General features: G+C 43.9%; 1 protein-coding gene across 1 annotated transcript in view; it reads right to left on the bottom strand.

The window, feature by feature from the left end:
* AOAH (acyloxyacyl hydrolase) overlaps positions 1 to 23,589 on the bottom strand; it is a 170,954-nt gene extending 147,365 nt beyond the window's left edge. The window contains exon 1 of the mRNA XM_044293042.1: positions 23,193 to 23,589. Within this exon, the coding sequence (XP_044148977.1) occupies positions 23,193 to 23,331 (139 nt within the window). The 5' untranslated portion in view covers positions 23,332 to 23,589. The remainder of the gene's footprint in view (positions 1 to 23,192) is intronic.
* Positions 23,590 to 24,642: the final 1,053 nt, after the last annotated feature.

Below are 24,642 nucleotides of genomic sequence, written 5' to 3'. Positions count from 1 at the left end.
TCCAATCTGGCCTTCTTATTCTTGAGGCTTATGAGTGGCTTGCACCGTGCAGTGAACCCTCTGTATTTACTTTCATGTAGTCTTCTCTTTATGGTAGATTTGGATATTGATATGCCTATATCCTGGAGATTGTTGTTCAATTGGTTGGCTGTTGTTTGGGGTTTCTCTTCACCATGGTAATTATTAGGCTATCATCCACCACTGTTGTCTTCCATGGGCATCTAGGTATTTTTGTATTGTTGAGGTCACCAGTGCTTTCTTTCTTGCTCAGGATGTACCAAACTGTAGATTTTCCCACTCCTAATAGTGTAGCAATTTCTTGGATGTTTTTATTTTATTTTTGCAGATGAAGGATGGCTTGATTCACCTGCATGGAGAGCTCCTTTGACCGCATGTTTACTTCTCAGCAAAATCTTCATAATGCAAGCACCACACCTCAAATCAACCCCAATCCTTTTATGTGCTTAATTGAGAATGAAATAATGAAGGAATTGCCCACCCCTGCCCATGAAACAGCCTTTGAGTCAATTGTCCAATTATTTTGATCCCTTTAAAAACAGGGTGCCACAGGTAAAGGAGCTGAAACTCCTAAACCCTTCATCTTATTTTAATGTCCATATCCATTATATAACTATAACTTGAATATGTTTAGTAAACAGGTAAAACAAGTTAAAAAAAAACTACATTTGTGTCAGTGTTCAAATATATATGGATCTAACTGTATTTATGAATCGTAAAATCCCAATACTGCAGAATACCTAAAAGCCACGAAAAACTGATTAAGAATCCCAGTTACAAATCCTCCATACTGTAACATAGCTAGACAGATTTGTCATTTAGGATCCCAGGAAAGCTTGATAACACATTATGTGGATCTGTAATAGGGAATGCTAAATACTAAGTCTACCTAAATAAATTAATTTCCTCACTCCAGATTTGCCTTCTAGGATCCTGGGAAAGCTGAGTTACTTGCACAATTTTTGGGAGCAGAATTTGAGGCAGATTTTCCTGCAGGTTTTTCAGCCAAAGTCAAAAACGGATTTCAAAAGATTGGGAAGTATAAAGGCTAGGACTTGCTTCTCATTTCTGCTGGATCTACTTCTGGCCTTGGCTCAAAAACCTGCAGGAAAATCTGCCTCATTATCTGCTCCATAAAAGTCTGTGTGAATTTAACCTAAGGATAACATTACGTGGACAGTGTACAGATCCACAAGACTTGTAATCCAGATGTCCAACTCTTATCAATGTGAAATTTGCCTAGTAGTCAGACAGTGAGAAATCCCTCCTGCCTATATATTGGTAAACCAGCTGAAGATGGAAGCCTGGGAGGAGGGAAGCCCTCCTCTGATTGCAGAAAATCTGTTAAAATAGTTTACTGTAGCAGCTTGGAGATACTCATGCAGAAAGAGCAAACTTTACTTACCGGTCTATGATTTTTTTTATTTCTTGCTTGGGTTTAGTGGCCTTTTAACTTAATTTGGATGCTGCATTTCTTTTACAAGAATCTAAAATCTTTTGTGTATATACGAGTATTGAATTTGAGTACATTTTTAATAAATTTGATTTTGAGAATTTTATAATGGTACGTTTTGGCTACCTGTAGTTCACATACTGCAATATTTAGGTTCACAATAAATGTTCATGCTGTTGTAATGCAATAAACATTAGACAGGGAGGAAGTAGAGGCATTTACAGTGTCTCTCCCTCAGTGTCCCCGTAAGACTACCTGTTGTGAGAGAAGAAGGGGAGCTTTAGAGGGAGACATTGATTTGGGTCAGAGTACAAAGTACAGCTTGGCTATCACATCAGGAAGAGCCCACTTATTTAGCAAGCATGGAACAAGCAAATTAAAGGGGTTATCTAAACTATAAAACTTGCTGGTGGCGGAGTCTGGGAGCAGAGCCACATGCACACAGCTGAGTGAGCTCTGCTGTGGATCGGCGGGGATGGGGATTATTAGCCTCATATCATCAGCCAAAATGGGCAAACTTACCAGAGACAAAACCAATGACACTCCTTGCATTATTAAAGCAGCTGCTGGTCAAGGAGATTTGGACAGGTTTGTGAAAAAGACAGGTGCGCTTCACTCAAGACGACAAAACAAGATGGCGCAGAGCTCTGAGAGTGCCCAGCAGCACGAGGCCAAGGACTCAGAGGAGGGAGAGGATCTTGAAGCGGCGGTCTTTGCCCCTCGTGAAAACCTACCAGTTTCCAGGGCGTTCATGCACCAATTACTTGCTGAAGCCCTGGACCTGTTGGTTCAAGAACTTAAGGACTTTAAACTTGATTTAAAGCAGCTTGGGGAGTGGATGGAAACAGTTGAGGTTTCACAGGCCATCATGGTGGACTTTAAAACGGCGATCTCCCACAATATGGATTACACACAGGCCCACCTAAACTACTTATACAACCAGCTGGAGGATCAGGACAATCGTGGGAGGGAAACAATTGGAGACTAAAAGGTTTCCCAGAAACCATCCAGGCAGATGCCATAATGCCTCTGTTGTCTTATTTTTTCACAAACCTTTTAAGCACAGAGACAGCTGCTGACATTACACTGGAAAGAGCACCACCGAGCCCCACGGAGCAACCAAGGGACATAATCTGTAAGTTAAAATCCTGAAAGCCAATAGGACCTCTGCACCAGTAACTTATGCAGGCTCTGCTCTTTCTATATATCAGGACTTGTCCCCACTGACCTTAAAGAAAAGAAAATATGAGCACTAAAACCGCTCCTAGATGTCTTGAGAGACCGTAAGATCCTCTACCGATGGCTGTATCCCTTCGGATTACTAATTAACACTCCTGAAAGGAAAATTGTAGTCCGTACACATGCAGACCTCAGATGCCTATATGAGCACCTAAATATTGCAGACCTATAGATTGTCGACTGAAACCCGGTGGTACCAGGAAGACCCCAGCGACAAAAGAGAAAGTCTGGGAAACTTACACCAAGGAGGATTGCTCTTGAAGTTGACTCAGAGACTTATTGGACTTCTGAAAATGTAATAACATCCAGGATCACTAAGTGGGGTGAGACAGAGAGGAGCATTCTAGCTTTCTTAAATTGAATGTTTTATGACTTTACATTTCTCTCTTTTCTCTCTCTCCTTTATTGTCCCAAATATTTTTAACTAATGTAAAGATATCTCTCCTTTAAGAAAGATTTGTCTATGTTACGTTAACTGTCCGCTCCCTCTATAAGATCCTCTAGGTAGCAGTCTACGCCCATCATATTCACCCACATGTCTGTGGATAAGTTGCTCCTCCTCAACGGAGCTATGTTCAGGTTTCTTTTATTACCTTATTTACATTATGTGCACCTTTGCAGTTACACGCCATATGTTGGAGAATGTCAGCTTCTCGCTTTGGAAACAAGATTCTGGCAGTAGTTCTGTTTTTTACTGTACTGCACCATGCCTTTTCATTGTAACTCGAATAGCTGGGGTGGACAGAGGCACATGGAGAATACGTGATATATTAGACAAAGGACTGGAGGTCTCACTCTTCACTCCTCTCCTTGTGCCACGGATGGCTCTCAAAGCGCCCTAGGCTTATGTCAATGGCTATGATTAAGGTTTGCTCCTATAATGTCTGAGGTATGAATGCACCTGCCAAGAGGAGTCAAATATGCAATATGCTAAAAAAAACCTGAAAGCAGATGTCCTGCTGCTACAAGAGACCCACTTTAGAACAAAACACGTGCAACGGTTGGGACATCTTGTTAACAACCAATGGTTCCACAGCACAACTCCAGATTCAGCCTCCAAAAGAGTTAGCATAGCCCTTCATAAACAGCTCTTCTCGGAGGTGCTTTTGACTTTCGTAGATAGTGAGGGTAGATATATTTTTATTAAAGGAGCGTTAGGGTCACAGGTTTATACATTTGGAAATTTATATGAGCCAAATACATCTCAGGCACCATTGTTAAGGGCAGCATTTCACAGGTTTGCAGACGGCATAACCATCCTGGGTGGAGATTTGAATGTAGCCTTCCACCCGGAAATGGACACATCCACAGGTACATCATCAATATCACATCTTGCACTTAGACATATCCGCAACAACATCGCTAAGGCGGGCCTGGTGGATTGAGGGAGAACAATGCACCCTAGACATAAAGATGTTTTATATTACTCCCCAGCGCATGCTTCTTATCAAATGCTAGACCATATCTGTGTCTACCTCACTACTGCCTTATTGCAAAAGTGCATCAATGGGGTCCATGATCCTGTCCGACCATGCTCCCATATATTTACAGTTCTCATTGACTAATACTCCCAAGAAGGAAATGGTATGGAGATTAAACGAAGTGCTCCTACACAATTCAGACAACATAAAACAACTAGTCGGGAAGCTTGAGGAGTATTTCGCACTTAATGAATCAGCGGATGTCTCGCCAAGCGTGGTCTGGGAAGCACATAAAGCAGTGGTGAGAGGACATTTCATATCATTGGGGTCATATCTTAAAAAAAGAAGGGAAGCTGAGATTCTAAAACTGCAAGCCCAGATTCAAGCACAGGAGTCATTACATAAACGCCAACTCACTCCCGACATCCTTCATGACTTAGACCTTCTTAGAGCCCAACAAAAAATATACTCAAAGAGAAAACAGCAAAGGTATACCTATCAGCCAAATTCCCCTACTATGCCCATTAAGACAAGGCCTCTAAATTTTTGGCTTAACCAGTAAAAAAATAAAATAAAGTTCATTCATATATACACAACATACAATCCTCCTCAGCTCAAACATTATTCCATACCGATCACATAGCAAACAGATTTCAGATGAACACCAGCCTAATAGTCAACATCATCCAATATGTCCATAATAGCTCCACACCCTTAGTCCTTCTTGGCACGGGCGCCGAGAAGGCATTTGATTGGACCTACATGACAAAAGCTATGCAGTGTTTCCACATTCCTGAGGGCTTCATCAGGGCGGTCATGGTAATGTACAGAGAACCTAGTGCTCGAGTTCTAATAAATGGCATACTATCCCCTGCATTTAAAGTCAGTAATGGCACTAGGCAAGGGTGCCCTCCATCCCCGCTTTTGTTTGTCCTATCCATGGAACTTACAAGCTTTTACGCTTGACCAAAGGATTCAGGGAATTAAAATCCAGAAATATACACATACCCAGGCCGCCTTTGCAGATGATCTACTCTTAATCATCACCAGCGGTTTATGCAGCTGGACCACTTTGGTACCCTCTCTAATTTTAAGGTACTGTAAACCTTAATAGACAGTGACTTTAGACCTTCAAATGCAAAGAATGCTTGAGGGATGTACACCCTTTACATGGGCGCCACGCAGTATTCCCTTCCTGGGCATCAACCTTACTCCTCACCCTTCAGATCTATATCATGAAAACTATAAAAATTTCCCACACACCATAAGCACCCTCATTAAAACATGGGATGTATCATTCCCTTAATGGTCTGGAGGAAGATCCCTTATTGACACAATCCTCCTCCCAAATATACTATACTTCCTGCAGGTATTGCCAATCCCTATTCCAAGGTCCATTTTTGTACACTTGAGAAAAATACTCAATTATTCCACGTCCAAGCAATTAAAATGACCAGAAATGGGGGCCTGGGAATTCCAGATTTTCACTTATACTACAAGGCCACCCAAGGACTGAGAGTCCTGGAATGGCTACACAATCCACCAGGTAGATTAGACATATCTATAGAACAATCAATGACACACACACCGCTGCGCTCCATAGCTCTGACTAAATCATATAGGACAGATCACCTGAGAGACATCCCTAACGCAGTGACTCACAACACCATTAAAGTATGGTATGCTGGGCTAGTAGAAACCCTGCTCACAAACCCACTAACCCCCCCTGCTGCAACGCAAGGATGTTATGTGGGACTCCTCCCCATAGTTTAGGTCATCACTGACTGAGGCCTGCAAAGATAACACAATAGCACTATGGGATATACTTAGAGAGCATAATGACAGGACAGACACCATTGAGGGACTGCCATTCCCAGATCTCACCCACTTCCAGAGATCCCATCTCGTGCATGCTATAAAAAAAACTACAGATATCATGCAACACTATCCCTACATGCTTTGAACAGATGGCTATTGGCAATAGAGAGCCCCTCAAGAAAATATCCAAAATATACACCCCACTTCTCCCGAACGACCTGTCAAAAAAACTGCATTCATTGTCAAATGGGAAAAATAGCTAAATATCTCATTTTCAGGTGAGGAAGTAAAAGCTCTATTGGCACAAACACCCAAGGTCGCTAGATGCGCTCGTCTCCAGGAGAATTATTACAAACTGCTCACAAGGTGGTACTACACCCCAGAGAGACTACATGCAATGTTCCCTACATTATCCCCAACCTGCTGGAGATGTCTCCAACATGTAGGCAAATTTATGCATATTTGGTGGACATGTCCAGTTATCGTCCCTTTTTTGGACCACAGTGGGTGACGTACTGACCAAATTACACGATAAAAAAGATCCCGTGAACACCACAGCTGTGTCTGCTAGGCATATTAGCCCCATCTTATAATAACCAGTATAAAAAGCCGTCTGTATCAGCATCGTCTGGCAGCGGCGAGAATGCTGATAGCAGCAAATTGGAAGACAACTACACCCCCACCAATTCCATTGTGGTTACTCAAATGCGACCAGGTGTACCATATGGAGCAACTGGCCAATTGGGAATCAAAATCAAACCTATTTGAGCATATGTGGGGAGCTTGGAGAAAATATAGAGAACCACTCTCAGCCGAAATAAACTAAAATGACCCAGACATTCACTTAACCCTCTGATAGGGAACATCTCATTTAGGCGATACCTGCCTCTCTTCAGACCAGTTGTGTTAATAATGTGTTATGTGCATGTATAACATTGTATATAAAGATGCAATATATCTGAGTCTTTCAATAAAGAAAATGACTGTTATATTCCTGTATAAATCACAGTGATAAAGAGATGGGAAGACCTGAACTTAACTTAGATGTACAATATTATTGATAATCTGTATACTATACACAAGAAATGTTATTGTACCTCTGCAACATATGCTTTTCCTATGTTGCTGAAGTTGTTTTAACAATAAAATGTTTTAAAAACAAAACTATACAACATGCCCCCCAATGCCCAGGCCCCTCGTATAGATCATAATTACCCAGCTCTATGGCACTAACCCCTGCACGGCCACTGCTTCATCTCCCCGTTGTGCGACAGGGGGAGCAGCCAATAGGAAGCCACGGCGTGGACAAGCCTCCCTAGCATCACAGGAGATGCTAGGGAGCCTAGTCCCCGTCATGGCCTGCTATTGGCTGCTCCCCCCATTGCCGGATGATTTCTGGTTGCATCTAATATAAAGTGGATTCAAATAGTCTTCAGACCCTTTCACCTTTTTAACTTTTTTATGTTGTGGCCTTCTGCTAACATTCAAAAAAAAAATTTTTTTTGCTATCATGCTACGCTCAATACCCCATAATGATAAGGTAAAACCAGAATATTCAAAATCTTTGCTAATTTATTGAAAAGGAAAAACTATACAATTTACTCAGGACTTAGTTGAAGCACCTTAGTTATTGATTACTGCCTCCAGTCTTCTTGGGTATGATGCCACAAGGTTTGCATACCTGGATTCAGGGATTTTCTGTTATTCTTCTTTGCAGATCCTGTCAAGCTTTGTCAGGTTGAATGGGGACTGCCTCTCCAGAGATGTTTGATTGGGTTCTAGTAAGAGATCTGTCTGGGTCACTCAAGGATACTCACCGAGTTGTCCCTGAGCCTCTCCTGTGTTGTTTTGGCTGTGTGCTTAGGGTCATTGTCTTGTTGGAAGGGAAACCTTCAGCCCAGTCTGAGGTCCAGAGCACTCTGGATCATGTTTACATTAAGAATATCTATTTACTTTGCCCCAATGAGCTTTCCCTCAACCCTGAGTAGTCTCCCTGTCTCAGCCACTGAAAAAACTTCCCAGAGCATGATGCTCCCGCCACCATGCTTCACTGTAGGGATAGTATAAGGCAGGTGATGAGCGGGCCCAGTTTCTCCAGACATGACTCTTAGTTGGTTACATCAGAGAACCTTGTTTATCACAGTCTAAGAGTCCTTTAAGTGCATTTTTCAAAACTCCAGGCAGGATTTCATGTATATTTTATGTGAATGGGTGTCTTTCTTGCCACTCTGCCATAAAGGCCAGATTGGTGGAGTGGTCTGAGCACTGACAGGCTGACCCCCAACCCCTTTAACCCCTGTAGCAATGCTGGCAGCACTCATACGTCTTGTCACGAGGGTGTCAAGAGCCACGTCTGACTCCGTTATACCCGGGGTCAGGAAGTCGCAGCAGGTGGCTGCGCGCTCTATGTCTAAAGATCACGCTGTTTCTTAATGATATTTTTCTGTGTTTGCCTTGCAATCCTTTTTGTCTCACTCAGGGATCCGTAGCTTCTCCTCCTCAGCTGTTTCTTGTCTGTCACTCCCAGCCTCCATAAAGGCCAGATTGGTGGAGTGCTGCAGTGATAGCTGACTTCTGGAAGTTTCTCCCATCTGCATGTAGGATCTTTGGAGCTCAGCCAAGTGACCATTGGGTTCTTTGTCATGTCTATTACCAAGACCCATCTCTCCCAATTACTTAGTTAAGGTCTTTCCAAACTTTTTTGATTTAAGAATTATAGAGGCCACTGTGCCCTTGGCAACTTTCAGAGCAGCAGAAATTGTTTTGTACCCTTCTCTAGATCTGTGCCCCCATACAATCCTGTGATTTACAGTTCTTCCCTCCTTATTGTTTGGTTTTTGCTCTGATATATGTTGTCAGCTGTGAGACCTTATATAGACAGAAGTTTGTATTTCAAAATCATATCCAATCAACGGAAGTTACCACACTCTAATCAAGGTGTAGAAACATCTCAAAGATGATCAAGAAAATTGGGAGCCCCCCAGAGCTAAATGTCAAGTGTAATAGCAAAGGGTCTGAATACTTATGCCCATGTGAAAGTTTGGTTTTTCCTTTTTGAAATAAATTTGCTAAAAATTCTAAAGTTCTGTTTTCGCTTTCTTATTATGCGGTATTGAATGCAGATTGATGGGGGAAAGCTACATTTTTTATTTTAGCACAGGGCCGCAACATAACAAAATGTGAAAAAAGTTGAATGCACTGTACATCTACAGCTAAATAAGGAGGGGTTGTGATTTTTGTAATGGTAGGTTCACTTCAATGGGTCATCCTGCCTACCACTGTCATGTGTTAATCTGCTCACACAAGGCACAGAGGTATATTTGCATGATTATTTTTAATCCTACCGACTTGCATTGACACTATGCATTGTGTGATATCCTGAGGCAAACTATTTATGCAAGGCCACACATTGTAACTATCTTTACAGCATATTTTTCCTCTTCCTGTAAGATTACAATGTGACCCTTTATTTATCCCTCAAGCTTTTTATTCAACACAATCAATTATGTTCTGATCAATATACTGTACTGTTAAGACTGTTATCATTCAGATAAGGATAGTGGTTAAAGACAACATAGATCATTGTTTTATTATTACTTATTATTAAAATGTTTTTGAACAACCTGTGCTACCTTTCCTCAGGAAAGGTGATAAATGTATGATTCCTGGGGGTTGAACCTCTGGGACTCCCTAAGGGAACTGCTAATGGGGTATTTACATGTGCCGACCTAGTAGGCAATTATCAGAAAGTGACCATTCCTTCTTGATAACTGCCTGCTCGTCAGTGGAGGAAAGAGCTGCGTTTACATGCGACAATCACCTCCGCTGTATGGGGACGAGTGATTTATTGCGCCGTAGTTCGTCCTTCATTGTTTCTGGGCAGCAGAGTGCTGTCTAAATAGAAAGTTCAGCTACCCAGAAACATTGATTAAGGTGTCAGCATGAAAGATCTTTTCACTCCATAAAGGGGTATTTTACCTTTACACAGGCATATTATTGGGAACGAGTGTTCTACTAACATTTGTTTCCAATCGGACCGACAGTTGTGAGGTGTAAATCCACCTTAACTAGAGTGCTTGGTGATCTCAGGCATTCTCATAAAAATGAATGGAAAGTTGATTACACTGTTTAATGGTTGTAAGCAACTTAGATCTCTGTGTGCAAGTTACCACGCTTGGACTCACACACAAACCTTACAGCATTTTAGAACATGGGAATTTATGATTATTTTTTATCTTTCTTGTTACCTTTCCTAAAGAGGATAGAGATTACCCTTTTGGCATTATCCACTGTACATGTACGATGTACTGTATGAGCGCAGGGGAAATATGATACAGTGATTCATGCAGGGTGCCGAGATGCTGCATGGCAACCTGGGACCTCATGAGGGGCCAATGTAAGTAGTCCTGTTACACAAACCAGAAGCATAGTGCAATAGGATAACAGTAAAATAACTATAGACTGCGATATACACTGCAGTCTATGGTTCAAGCGATCAAACACTCACATCTTTATGTCCTCTAGGTGACAAAAAAAAATTGAAAAACAGTTAAACCTAAGCAGCAGGAGGACCGCTTCACAGGTGCAGAGAATGGCACTGGAGAAAGGGCTTTTAGTTTAACAAATGATTTTATATGTAGGCAATTGAGGGGCTTGGAAACCCCTTTAAAAAATAAACATACAGTATCTCACAAAAGGGAGTACACCCATCACATTTTTGTAAATCTTTTATTATATCTTTTCATGGGATAACACTGAAGATATGACACTTTGATACAATGTACAGTAGTCAGTGTACAGCGTGTATAACATTGTAAATTTGGTGTGCCCTCAAAATAACTCAACACACAGCCATTAATGTCTAAACCACTGACAACAAACGTGAGTACATCCCTAAGTGAAAATGGCCAAACTGTGCCCAAAGTGTCAATATTCTGTGTGGCCACCATTATTTCCCAGCACTGCCTTAACTCTCTTGGTCATGGAGTTCACTAGAGCTTCACAGGTTGCCACTGGAATCCTCTTCCACTCCTTCATGATGATATCAGGGAGCTGGTGGATGTTAGAGACCTTGCACTCCCCCACCTTCTGTTTGAGGATTCCCCACAGATGCATAATAGGGCTTAGGTCTGGACACATGCTTGGTCAGTTCAGCACCTTTACCCTCAGTTTCTTTAGCAAGGCAGTGGTCGTCTTCGAGGAGTTTTTGGCGTCATTAATTATTATGTTGGAACACTGCCCTGCGGCCCAGTTTCTGAAGAGAGGGGATCATGCTCTGCTTCCCTTAGGCCCCTTTCTCACGGGCGAGTATTCCGTGCGGAGTTGAACGCATTGCACCCACACTGAATCCCGACCCATTAATTTCTATGGGGCTGTTCACATGAGTGGTGATTTTCACGCATCACTTGTGCGTTGCGTCAAAATCGCAGCATGCTCTATATTCTGCGCTTTTACGTAACGCAGGCCCCATATAAATGAATGGGGTTACGTGAAAATCGCAAGCATCCGCAAGCATCCGCAAGCAAGTAACCTAACCTAAGCCCGAACTTCTGTGAAGAAGTTCGGGTTTGGGCACCAAACATGCGTGATTTTTCTCACGCGAGTGCAAAACGCATTGCAATGTTTTGCACTCGCTCTGAAAAATTGCACGTGTTCCCGCTAGGCACCCGCACATTTTCCCGCAACGCCCGTGTGAAAGAGGCCTTAATGAACTGTAGCTTCCCACAGCCAGCAGCACTCACACAGCCCCAAACCATGACACTTCCACCACCATGCTTGACTGTAGGCAATACACATTTGTCTTTGTACGCCTCACCTGGTTGCCACCACACACACCAGACACCATCTGAACCAAATAAGTTTATCTTGGTCTCATCAGACCATAGGGCATGGTTCCGGTAATCCATGTCCTTAGTCTGCTTGTCTTTAGCAAACTGTTTGCAGGCTTTCTTCTGCATCAGCTTCCTTTTGAGACAAAAGCCATGCAGAACAATTTGATGCAGTGTGCAGCGTATGGTCTGAGCACTGACAGGCTGACCCCCAACCCCTTTAACCCCTGTAGCAATGCTGGCAGCACTCATACATCTTGTCACGAGGGTGTCAAGAGCCACGTCTGACTCCGTTATACCCGGGGTCAGGAAGTCGCAGCGGGTAGCTGCGCGCTCTATGTCTAAAGATCACGCTGTTTCTTAATGATAGTTTTCTGTGTTTGCCTTACTATCCTTTTTGTCTCACTCAGGGATCCGTAGCTTCTTCTCCTCAGCTGTTTCTTGTCTGTCACTCCCAACCTCCTTATATTCCCCTCTCCCACTTCTCTGGTTGCCAGATATAGAGCTTCCTGCCTGGACTTCTATACTGACCCACTGGAGCTGTGATCCCTGGTTGTTGTTCCAGAGTGTTACCCTCCGGATCCCTGTTGGGCTTTTTGTTGTCTTCTGTTGTCGCCCACCTGGGATTATATGTTGTCTGTATTGTCTTTCCTCCCCTTGGTGTTTTCCTTTAGAGTAAGTGGTGCGGACTAGTGCTCCCACCGCCCTATTCACTACCTAGGGCTCATCTTAGGGAAAGCCAGGGTTTTAGGCACGTGATTGGCGTACGGGTGAGGAACCCGTCTAGGGACGTCAGGGCAGTCAGGTGCCAGCCTCAAGGTGAGTTAGGGGTCACCACCTTTCCCTCTCCCTTGGACAGGGCCTTACCTTTTCCCTCCCTTTGTGTCACGTATGTGATCGGCACGCCGGTCATGTCATTATATCTGGCCATTATTTTTTGTAGGTAGGAAAAAAAAAAATATATATATATATTTTTTTTCTCTCTCTTTCTGCCTATTTAGAATCCAGCATGGATCCTATTGCTGCTTTGGCAAAACAACTTCAAGGCCTGTCTTTGGAGGTGGCAGGATTGAAGGCGTCAGTCCTCCAGCAACAGCAGCAATTGCAGCAGACCGCAAGCCCAGCGGTTGCTATGGGTAACCAGGTTGCTGCAGAACCCAAGGTTGTTCTTCCTGACAGATTTTCTGGGGGAAGGGACAAATTTGTGACGTTCCGTGAGGCCTGTAAGTTATATTTTAACCGCTCCAGGACCGCCGTATGCAGGATTGCGTCCTGCCGGCGGCCCTGCTCTTCTGGGTGGACGCATATACGCGTCCTCCCGCGAGAGCCGAGATCTCCTGTGAGCGCAGGCGCGCGCGCTCACAGGGACGGAAGGTAAGAGAGTGGATCTCCAGCCTGCCAGCGGCGATCGTTCGCTGGCAGGCTGGAGATGTTTTGTTTTTTTAACCCCTAACAGGTATATTAGATGCTGTTTTGATAACAGCGTCTAATATACCTGCTACCTGGTCCTCTGGTGGTCCCTTTTGTTTGGATCGACCACCAGAGGACACAGGTAGCGCAGTAAAGTAACACAAAACACTACACTACACCCCCCCTGTCACTTATTAACCCTTTATGAACCACTGATCACCCCTGATCACCCCATACAGACTCCCTGATCACCCCCTTGTCATTGATCACCCCCTGTAAGGCTCCATTCAGACGTCCGTATGATTTTTACGGATCCAAGGATACATGGATCGGATCCGCAAAACACATACGGACGTCTGAATGGAGCTTTACAGGGGGGTGATCACCCATATAGACTTCCTGATCACCCCCCTGTCATTGATCACCCCCCTGTCATTGATCACCCCCCTGTAAGGCTCCATTCAGACGTCCGTATGATTTTTACGGATCCACGGATACATGGATCGGATCCGCAAAACACATACGGACGTCTGAATGGAGCCTTACAGGGGGGTGATCAATGACAGGGGGGTGATCACCTCATATACACCCCCTGACATTGATCACCCCCCTGTCATTGATCACCCCCCTGTAAGGCTCCATTCAGACGTCCGTATGCGTTTTGCGGATCCGATCCATGTATCCGTGGATCTGTAAAAATCATACGGACGTCTGAATGGAGCCTTTCAGAGGGGTGACCAATGACAGAGGGGTGATCAGTGACAGGGGGGTGATCACCCCATATACACTCCCTGATCACCCCCCTGTCATTGATCACCCCCTGTAAGGCTCCATTCAGACATTTTTTTGGCCCAAGTTAGCGGAAATATTTTTTTTTGTTTGTTTTTTCTTAGAAATTCTCATATTCCACTAACTTGTGTCCAAAAAATAAAATCTCACATGAACTCACCATACCCCTCATGGAATCCAAATGCGTAACATTTTTTAGACATTTATATTCCAGACTTCTTCTCACGCTTTAGGGCCCCTAAAAAGCCAGGGCAGTATAAATACCCCACATGTGACCCCATTTCGGAAAGAAGACACCCCAAGGTATTCCGTGAGGGGCATATTGAGTCCATGAAAGATTGAAATTTTTGTCTCAAGTAAGGCTACTTTCACACTAGCGTTCGGTATTCCGTTCGTGAGCTCCGTTTGAAGGAGCTCACGAGCGGACCCGAACGCAGCCGTCCAGCCCTGATGCAGTCTGAATGGAGGCGGATCCGCTCAGACTGCATCAGTCTGGCGGCGTTCAGCCTCCGCTCCGCTCGCCTCCGCACGGACAGGCGGACAGCTGAACGCTGCTTGCAGCGTTCGGGTGTCCGCCTGGCCGTGCGGAGGCGTGCGGATCCGTACGGATCCGTCCAGACTTTCAATGTAAGTCAATGGGGACGGATCCGTTTGAAGATGCCACAATGTGGCTCAATCTTCAAGCGGATCCGTCCCCCATTGACTTTACATTGAAAGTCTGGACGGATCCGTACTAGGCTATTTTCACACTTAGCTTTTTTTTGCTAAAATAATGCAGACGGATCCGTACTGAACGGAGCCTCCGTCTGCATTATTATGGGCGGATCCGTTCTGAACGGATCCGCCCGAACGCTAGTGTGAAAGTAGCCTTAGCGGAAAGTGAGACTTTGTGAGAATAAGCAAAAAAAAAAAAATCTATTTCCGCTAACTTATGCAACAAAAAAAAAATTCTATGAACTCGCCATGCCCCTCATTGAATACCTTGGGGTGTCTTCTTTCCAAAGTGGGGTCACATGTGGGGTATTTATACTGCCCTGGCTTTTTAGGGGCCCTAAAGCGTGAGAAGAAGTCTGGGATCCAAATGTCTAAAAATGCCCTCCTAAAAGGAATTTGGGCCGCTTTGCGCATCTAGGCTGCAAAAAAGTGTCACACATCTGGTATCGCCGTACTCAGGAGAAGTTGGGGAATGTGTTTTGGGGTGTCATTTTACATATACCCATGCTTGGTGAGAGAAATATCTTGGTCAAATGCCAACTTTGTATAAAAAAATGGGAAAAGTTGTCATTTGCCGAGATATTTCTCTCACCCAGCATGGGTATATGTGAAATGACACCCCAAAACACATTCCCCAACTTCTCCTGAGTACAGCGATACCAGATGTGTGACACTTTTTTGCAGCCTAGGTGGGCAAAGGGGCACACATTCCAAAGTGCACCTTTCGGATTTCACCGGTCATTTTTTACAGATTTTGATTGCAAACTTCTTCTCACACATCTGGGCCCCTAGAATGCCAGGGCAGTATAACTACCCCTCAAGTGACCCCATTTTGGAAAGAAGACACCCCAAGGTATTTTGTGATGGGCATAGTGAGTTCATGGAAGTTTTTATTTTTTGTCACAAGTTAGTGGAATATGAGACTTTGTAAGAAAAAAAAAATAATCATCATTTTCCGCTAACTTGTGACAAAAAATAAAGTTCTATGAACTCACTATGCCCATCAGTGAATACCTTAGGGTGTCTACTTTCCAAAATGGGGTCATTTGTGGGGATTTTCTACTGTTTGGGCATTGTAGAACCTCAGGAAACATGATAGGTGCTCAGAAAGTCAGAGCTGCTTCAAAAAGCGGAAATTCACATTTTTGTACCATAGTTTGTAAATGCTACAACTTTTACCCAAACCATTTTTTTTTACCCATACATTTTTTTTTATCAAAGACATGTAGAACAATAAATTTAGCGAAAAATTTATATATGGATGGCGTTTTTTTTGCAAAATTTTACAACTGAAAGTGAAAAATGTAATTTTTTTGCAAAAAAAATCGTTAAATTTTGATTAATAACAAAAAAAGTTAAAATGTCAGCAGCAATGAAATACCACCAAATGAAAGCTCTATTAGTGGTAAGAAAAGGAGGTAAAATTCATTTGGGTGGTAAGTTGCATGACCGAGCAATAAACGGTGAAAGTAGTGTAGTGCAGAAGTGTAAAAAGTGGCCTGTTCATTAAGGGGGTTTCAGCTAGCGGGGTTGAAGTGGTTAAGCTGCACCCTTACTCCTGAGGTAATGAAGAACAGGGGGTGGGGATTGTTATTTCCCTGCTTCAGGGGGACCCGCAATCCTGGGCGTTCTCTTTACCCACTGATTTCCAGGCTCTCCGGTCTGTGGATGCATTTTTTGGGGCCTTGGGTCTCATATATGATGACCCTGACCGAGTCGCCCTAGCTGAGTCGAAGTTACGAAGACTCCTACAGGGAGATTGGCCAGCAGAGGAATATTGCTCAGAGTTCCGTAGATGGGCTACGGATACTCAGTGGAACGACCCAGCTCTCAGGAGTCAGTTCTGCTCTGGGTTATCCAAAAGGGTTAAGGATGCGCTTGCGCTGTATGAGACTCCCCTTTCCCTTGATGCTGTTATGTCCCTCTCTATCAGAATAGATAGACGTCTTAGGGAGAGATTGAAAATTCCTGAGCAATTGGTAACCCCTCCCAAGCAGCAGTTAGTCTGTACGGACCTAGAAGAGCCTATGCAGCTAGGAGGAACTACTCGTCAGGTCCGTCCTCCTGAGGCTCGCCGTAGGCGTGGGGCTTGTTTTTTCTGTGGGGGGAGGGGTCATTTCATTAATGTCTGTCCTTCCTTTCTCAAAAACAAAAGACCGTCGGAACTACTGACCCCAGGCTGTGTGGAGGATGTCAGCCGGGGGGTATACGTCTCCTCCATACGAACATCTCAATTTGTGTTGCCAGCGGTTATTGTTTTTGGTGTTAAGACGGAGACTATTTATTTCTTTCTAGACAGTGGAGCAGGGGTAAATTTGATAGATGCCCATTTTGCCCGCACTATGGGTTTGTCTCTCTGTACGCTACAGAGACCTATTCCCATATTCGCTATTGATTCTGCTCCTCTGTCTCAGAGAAACCTCACTCACATTGTCCATAACTTACACCTTCGGGTAGGGGACCACCATAATGAGTGTCTTTCAGTTACGTTCTGGAGGGCCTTCCCTCTCCTGTGGTATTGGGTCTTCCCTGGTTGGTAGCGCACAATCCAGTGGTAGATTGGCAGGCCAGGGAGATATTGGAGTGGAGTGAGCATTGCAGAGAAAATTGCTTAAATAGCAATTGCTTAGTCGCCTCCATAGCTACCCTACCTACATTTGTTTCGGACTTTGAGGACGTTTTTTCTGAAAAGGGTTGTCAGAAGTTACCACCTCACCGTCCTTATGATTGCCCGGTTAACCTGATTCCCGGTGCAAAATTACCCAAGACCAGGTTATATAATCTTTCGGGTCCCGAGAGACAAGCCATGAAAGATTATATCTCCGAGAGTCTGGCTAAGGGACACATCAGACCCTCTTCTTCTCCCATGGCTGCAGGGTTTTTCTTTGTTAAAAAGAAAGATGGGGGCCTGCGTCCTTGCCTAGATTTCCGCGAACTAAACCGGATAACCATCCGAGACCCATACCCTCTTCCTCTCATTCCTGACCTGTTTAATCAGATTGCGGGTGCTGGGTGGTTCTCCAAACTTGATCTTAGGGGGGCCTACAATCTGATTCGTATCAAGGAAGGGGATGAGTGGAAGACAGCTTTTAACACCCCTGAGGGGCATTATGAAAATCTAGTCATGCCTTTCGGTCTGACCAATGCTCCTGCTGTCTTCCAACATTTCGTTAATGATATTTTTAGTCATCTTATCGGCAGGTTTGTGGTGATATACCTAGATGATATCTTAATTTATTCGGCTGATCTGAAAACACATGAAGTACATGTCAGACAGGTACTGCAGGTCCTACGGACGAATAAATTATATGCGAAAATTGAAAAGTGTGTCTTCGCCGTTCAGGAAATACAGTTCCTGGGATATCTATTATCTGCTTCAGGATTCCGTATGGATCCTAGGAAGGTCCAGGCAATTTTAGATTGGGATCTTCCTGAGAACCTTAAAGCACTGCAACGGTTCTTGGGGTTCGCAAATTTCTATAGGAAGTTCATTAAAAATTATTCGGTGATTGTCAAACCCCTTACTGACATGACTAGGAAGGGGACTGATTTTTCTAAATGGTCTGACGCCGCTAAAATTGCATTTTCCTCCCTAAAAGAGAGGTTTACCTCGGCACCTGTTCTAATTCAACCTGATGTCTCCCAGCCTTTTATTGTTGAAGTAGATGCGTCAGAGGTGGGAGTGGGGGCTGTATTGTCTCAGGGTCTGTCTCCTGGCAAATGGCGTCCTTGCGCTTTCTTTTCCAAAAAATTATCTGCAGCTGAGAAGAACTATGATATTGGAAATAGGGAACTATTAGCTATTAAACTAGCGTTTCAAGAATTGCGTCACTTCTTAGAGGGGGCAATCCACCCCGTTGCGGTGATTACGGACCACAAAAACCTTCTGTACCTCGAATCGGCTAAGCGTCTCACCCCTAGACAAGCTAGGTGGTCGCTATTCTTTACCAGATTTAACTTTTTCATCACCTATCGTCCTGGAGCAAAAAATACCAAGGCAGACGCATTATTATTACTGGAGGGGGTAATGTTAGTGATCCGGTACCCATTTTACAAAGAGGAGTGGTTGTCTCTGCTGTACACTCTGTTCTGGAGGGGAAGGTGTTAGAGGCCCAGGGGGACGCCCCGGCCTCTTGCCCCTCAGAGAAATTGTTTGTACCGTTAAACCTGCATCTCGAATTATTAAAGGAACATCATAATTCGGCACTTGCTGGGCACCCAGGTAGTAAAGCAACCTTGGCGCTATTGTCTCGTCGTTTTTGGTGGCCAAGGTTGCGTCAGGATGTAATGGATTTTGTGTCTACCTATTCTACTTGTGCACGCGCGAAAGTCTCTCGTACACGTCCAGCAGGGTCTTTATTGCCACTTGTCATTCCCAATAGGCCTTGGACACATCTATCAATGGATTTCATCACTGACTTACCTTTGTCTGTGGGTAAAACAGTTATCTTGGTAGTAGTAGACAGGTTTAGCAAAATGGTACACTTTATTGCATTACCCGCACTACCTAATGCTAAGACTCTTGCTCAGGTGTTTATCAGTGAAATCGTGAAGCTTCACGGGGTCCCTTCCGATGTGGTTTCGGATTGGGGAACCCAGTTTATTTCAAAGTTTTGGAAAGCTTTTTGTTCCCGTTTGGGGGAACACTTGTCCTTTTCCTCAGCTTTCTATCCTCAGTCAAATGGACAGACTGAGCGTACCAACCAAAACCTTGAGCCATATCTAAGGTGTTTTGTGTCTGAAAACCAAGAGGTGTGGTCATCATATTTACCGTTAGCTGAGTTTGCTATAAATAATCGCCGTCAGGAATCCACTGGCAAGTCACCATTTCTCGGTGCATATGGTTTTCATACTCAATTTTGTACTTTTAAAGAAGGGGGGTCATCAGGGGTTCCCGAAGAGGAGCGGTTTTCGTCATCTCTTTCATCTGTATGGCAGAAGGTGCAAGCTAACTTGAGAAATATGGGAGGTAAATACAAATGCATGGCTGATAAGAGACGGTCGCCAGGTCCGGACCTAGGAGTGAATGACTATGTGTGGTTATCTACTAGGAATATTAAGTTAAAGGTTCCCTCTTGGAAACTGGGTCCTAGGTTCATTGGTCCTTACAAAATAGTAGCCATCATTAACCCCGTGGCTTTTCGCCTAGAGCTACCTCAGACTTTTAAAATTCATAACGTCTTCCATAAGTCGTTACTCAAAAAATATGTTCCACCTCTAGAACCATCACCGCTACCACCTCCTCCTGTTATTGTTGATGGTAATCTGGAGTTTCAAATATCCAAAATTGTTGATTCTCGTCTGGTCCGCTGCTCTCGTCAATATCTGGTGCATTGGAGGGGTTACGGTCCCGAGGAAAGAATGTGGGTTCCAGCGTCAGAGGTAAACGCCAACAGGTTAGTTCAGGCTTTCCATGCCTCTCATCCTGAGAGACCTGGTCCTGAGTGTCCGGAGGCCCCTCGTGGTAAGGGGGGTACTGTCACGAGGGTGTCAAGAGCCGCGTCTGACTCCGTTATACCCGGGGTCAGGAAGTCGCAGCGGGTGGCTGCGCGCTCTATGTCTAAAGATCACGCTGTTTCTTAATGATAGTTTTCTGTGTTTGCCTTGCAATCCTTTTTGTCTCACTCAGGGATCCGTAGCTTCTTCTCCTCAGCTGTTTCTTGTCTGTCACTCCCAACCTCCTTATATTCTCCTCTCCCACTTCTCTGGTTGCCAGATATAGAGCTTCCTGCCTGGACTTCTATACTGACCCACTGGAGCTGTGATCCCTGGTTGTTGTTCCAGAGTGTTACCCTCCGGATACCTGTTGGGCTTTTGTTGTCCACTGTGGTCGCCCACCTGGGATTATATGTTTTGTCTGTATTGTCTGTCCTCTCCTTGGTGTTTTCCTTTAGTGTTCGTGGTGTGGACTAGTGCTCCCACCGCCCTATTCACTACCTAGGGCTAATCTTAGGGAAAGCCAGGGTTTTAGGCACGTGATCGGCGTACGGGTGAGGAACCCGTCTACCGGACGTCAGGGCAGTCAGGTGCCAGCCTCAAGGTGAGTTAGGGGTCACCACCTTTCCCTCTCCCTTGGACAGGGCCTTCCCTTTTCTCTCCCTTTGTGTCACGTATGTGATCGGCACGCCGATCATGACACGTCTATTTTGAAAAAGACAACCTCTGGATATGATGTTGAGCATGTGCGCTCAACTTCTTTGGTGGACCATGGCGGGGCCTGTTCTGAGTGGAACCTGTCTTGTTAAACCCCTGTATGGTATTGGCCACTGTGCTGCAGCTCAGTTTCAGGGTGTTGGAAATCTTCCTATAGCCTAGGCCATATTTATGTAAAGCAACAATTATTTTTTTAAGATCCTAAGAGAGTTCTTTGCCATGAGGTGCCATGTTGAACTTCCAGTGACCATTATGAGAGAGTGTGAGAGTGATAACACCAAATTTAACATACATGTTCCCCATTCCCACCTCAGACCTTGTAACACTAATGAGTCACACGACACCAGGGATGGAAAATGGCTAATTGGCCACAATTTGGCCATTTTCACTTAGGGATGTACTCACTTTTGTTGCCAGCCGTTTAGACATCAATGGCTGTGTGCTGCATTATTTTAAGGGCACACCAAATTTACACTGTTATACAAGCTGTACACTGACTACTTTACATTTTATCAAAGTGTCATATCTTCAGTGTTATCCCATGAAAAGATATAATAAAATATTTACAAAAATGTGAGGGGTATACTCACTTTCGTGAGATACTGTAATTGATATTGCAACATTCATAAATGCATGAAATATTAAAATATCATGCAATTTATTCTATACAGTGAAAGCATTAGCACTTATGGTCATAAAAAGCCAGGAGGAATTAACAAAAAGGAAAAACGAATAATTGCCTGTGTCTTCAAGATGGATAAAAGTAAACTCTGTGGGGCATAGTCATACCATACCTACTCAAATACATTAATACATTATTTACAATGAATATATTATGACTCACTTGTAACTGGAAGAACAAGGAGGATCTGATGAGATATTGCAAATACAGTATGCCAGTCCCAGTGGTATCTGCAATGGTTTGTTGTAATGTTGCACTGTACACCAGAAGGTGAGTTATGGTTGGCATAAGGAATGGGGCTAACCCCATTCCACCCCTCTTGGTAAGAGTGAGGAACCACATCCGAATTGCTCCTGCTCCAAGAAATAACTTATGTGTGGGACTACTAGTCCATAAAGACAACATTACAGATATTTTGCAAAGCTACAGTGTTACAGTCAGAAGAGTGACCAACAACCATATCTATCCAGACTTTGCTGCAGGTGAGGGACCATGGCTCAGACCTTTACCTACATCCAGGCCAGGCCATCTAAAAAAAAGCCTGCATTACAAAGTGGACACCTACAGCCACAAGTTCCAGCTTTCAGCCAGAAGTTCGGGAGAGAGACATCAGCAAGTTAGCATACCAGACATGCTGTTATCTGCACCTTTTTGCCAGTCACCATACCTCATCATCTGGAAAGAGAAACTGGTGTGTACAAACAACTGCTGGGTGTACTACAATGCTATTTTGCACTTGGTAAAGAAAGACTTTTATTCTTCTACTTCTGGCCTGATTCGTTATACCACCTTTCCACTGCACTGATCTCCAAGGAGCAACAGCCTAAGGATCCATTCACACGTCCGCAAAATGGGTCCGCATCCGTTCCGCAATTTTGCGGAACAGGTGGAGACCCATTCATTTTCAATGGGGCCGGAATGTGCTGTCCGCATCCACATTTGCGGATCCGCACTTCCGCATCCGTGCTTCTGTTTCCGCAAAAAAATAGGACATGCCCTATTCTTGTCTGCAATTGCGGACAAGATTAGGCATTTTCTATTATAGTGCCGGCGATGTGCGGTCCGCAAATTGCGGAATGCACATTGCCAGGGTCTGTGTTTTTCGGATCCGCAAAACACTTACGGACGTGTGACTGGATCTTAAGGGAGTACACCGTGACACATCTAATCATCAGGACCAGTATCGCTACAATACTTTGCATCGGCTCCTCAGGGACTGGCTGCACAAACCTTCAGACATCGCTATTTATAGATATCACTAAGAGTCTGACAATTTATGTCCAATAATACTTTCTGAAATCATTGCTACTCTTCCGAAACGCCATGTGTCCCTCAGTTTTACAGATCAAAACCTAAAGTTAATGCTGTGAACTAAGATTCTATCTCAGTTTTTAATACTTTTACATTAAAACCTTACAAATACCCTTCAAATGGAGTAGCTCATGAACTTTCCTAATAGGTACAATTACAACATCAGTTCAGGTCTGCTTGTGTGAAATACAGTCTTAAGAAATTATAGTCTGTCCCTATTTCCACTATATTCCCATTAACTATAACTGAGGTGCTTTATGCTTTTTTCTATTCAAAAGTGACATATAAAGTACTCTAATACTCCATACAGTAATCTATAGACTTTACACAAGCAATCGAGGTAGAAGTGCACATACCTATGCAAGACTCACGTGTGGATACTTCCAATGAAATCTTTGCTGCTTTGTCTGGATATGGTAAAGACTTGTTGCTCTGTGAGAAAGCCGCCAAGATCAGCAGGAGAAGCATGGATACAACTAGGCTTAGTCCCCTCATCTTCTCGGCCTCTGCCCGTCAGCACAGGCACAGTTCTGTTACTGGTCTCGTCAGATGACTAGCAGTAGGAAGTCCTCACACTAAATACACAGTAAATTGATGATAAGCTAGTCATTGCAGCTCTGGGAAACCAGTACATGTATAAAAAAAAAAAGGAAATACAACCAGGGTCCTTCTAATAAAAAAATAAAAAAAACGACAAGAACCAAACAACAAAGATAGAAAGTATGCTGAGAAGTGACAAACACAGCTGCCCGCCTTACTTCACTTCCTTTTGTCACTGTCATCATTATCTGTGTCACATGATGCCGAAGCGTGCATACAATGTACCAAACAGGGAAATTCTCTACCAGCTTGACAAGTTTTCGTAATGTGTGTAACTGGCTATAATAACAATGCAGAAATTTCCATATAACTCTTCCTGCTGCACTAAAACTATAAAAATGCTAAAACTTTCAGCATCACCTCATACCTCACAACTTTAGAAAATCACAAAGAGGGGCAATGTTGTCAATTTTTTTAATATTAAGTCACATCTCTAACTCCACCCAATGCATATCTAAACACACCCAATCCGGCCCAGTCCTCTTAGTTCCCCCCTACAGTTTTTTCCATGTGGTGCCCCCTCACAGAAGTTATGCCAACACTGTGCCCCTTTTTACTGTAGATATGCCCACATTGTGCCCCTACAGTAGATATGCTCACATTGTGATCCCACAGTTGATATGCCCACATTGTGCCTCCACTTGGAGATTCCCACATTGTGCTCCCACTGCAGATAGGCCAACATTGTGCCCCCACAGTAGCTATGCCCCCTTTCAGTAGTGCCACCTCCATAAAAAAAAAAAAAACTCTAAATACTTACCCCCAATGATCGTAGCACATCATGTGTTCCCAAGCAGGCATGACGCAGCCCCGCATTGTGCTTGTGTTGTGTAGAAGGAGCACAGGCTGATTCCCAGGCCTGCACGCTACGACCGCATCATACCTGCTGGGGAGTGCCAACAGTTGAATGGTAAAGGAGGGAGCGGATAGCTCTATGATTCACCATTGCAATCAACTTTTTTTTCTTTGTGTCCTAACCTGTGCAGTCCATACAATCCATTTAAGACCTCATGCTAAGGGCGCAAAGACAGTTGAGAGCGGGATATACTCCAGCCCTCTCAGTACTGCAGGACAGCCACCGAAGTCTGGGACTGTTTTAACAGATCTGGGATGGTTGGGAGGTACAGTATATGACCTGCTTTAAGAAATACAAAACACCATAGAAATTATAAGATTCTTCATATGGCATATAGAAATACTAATATG

This window comes from Bufo gargarizans, chromosome 5, assembly GCF_014858855.1.
Source record: "Bufo gargarizans isolate SCDJY-AF-19 chromosome 5, ASM1485885v1, whole genome shotgun sequence".
NCBI classification, from domain to species: Eukaryota; Metazoa; Chordata; class Amphibia; order Anura; family Bufonidae; genus Bufo; species Bufo gargarizans.
This window is presented reverse-complemented; position numbering and strand designations above follow the sequence as displayed.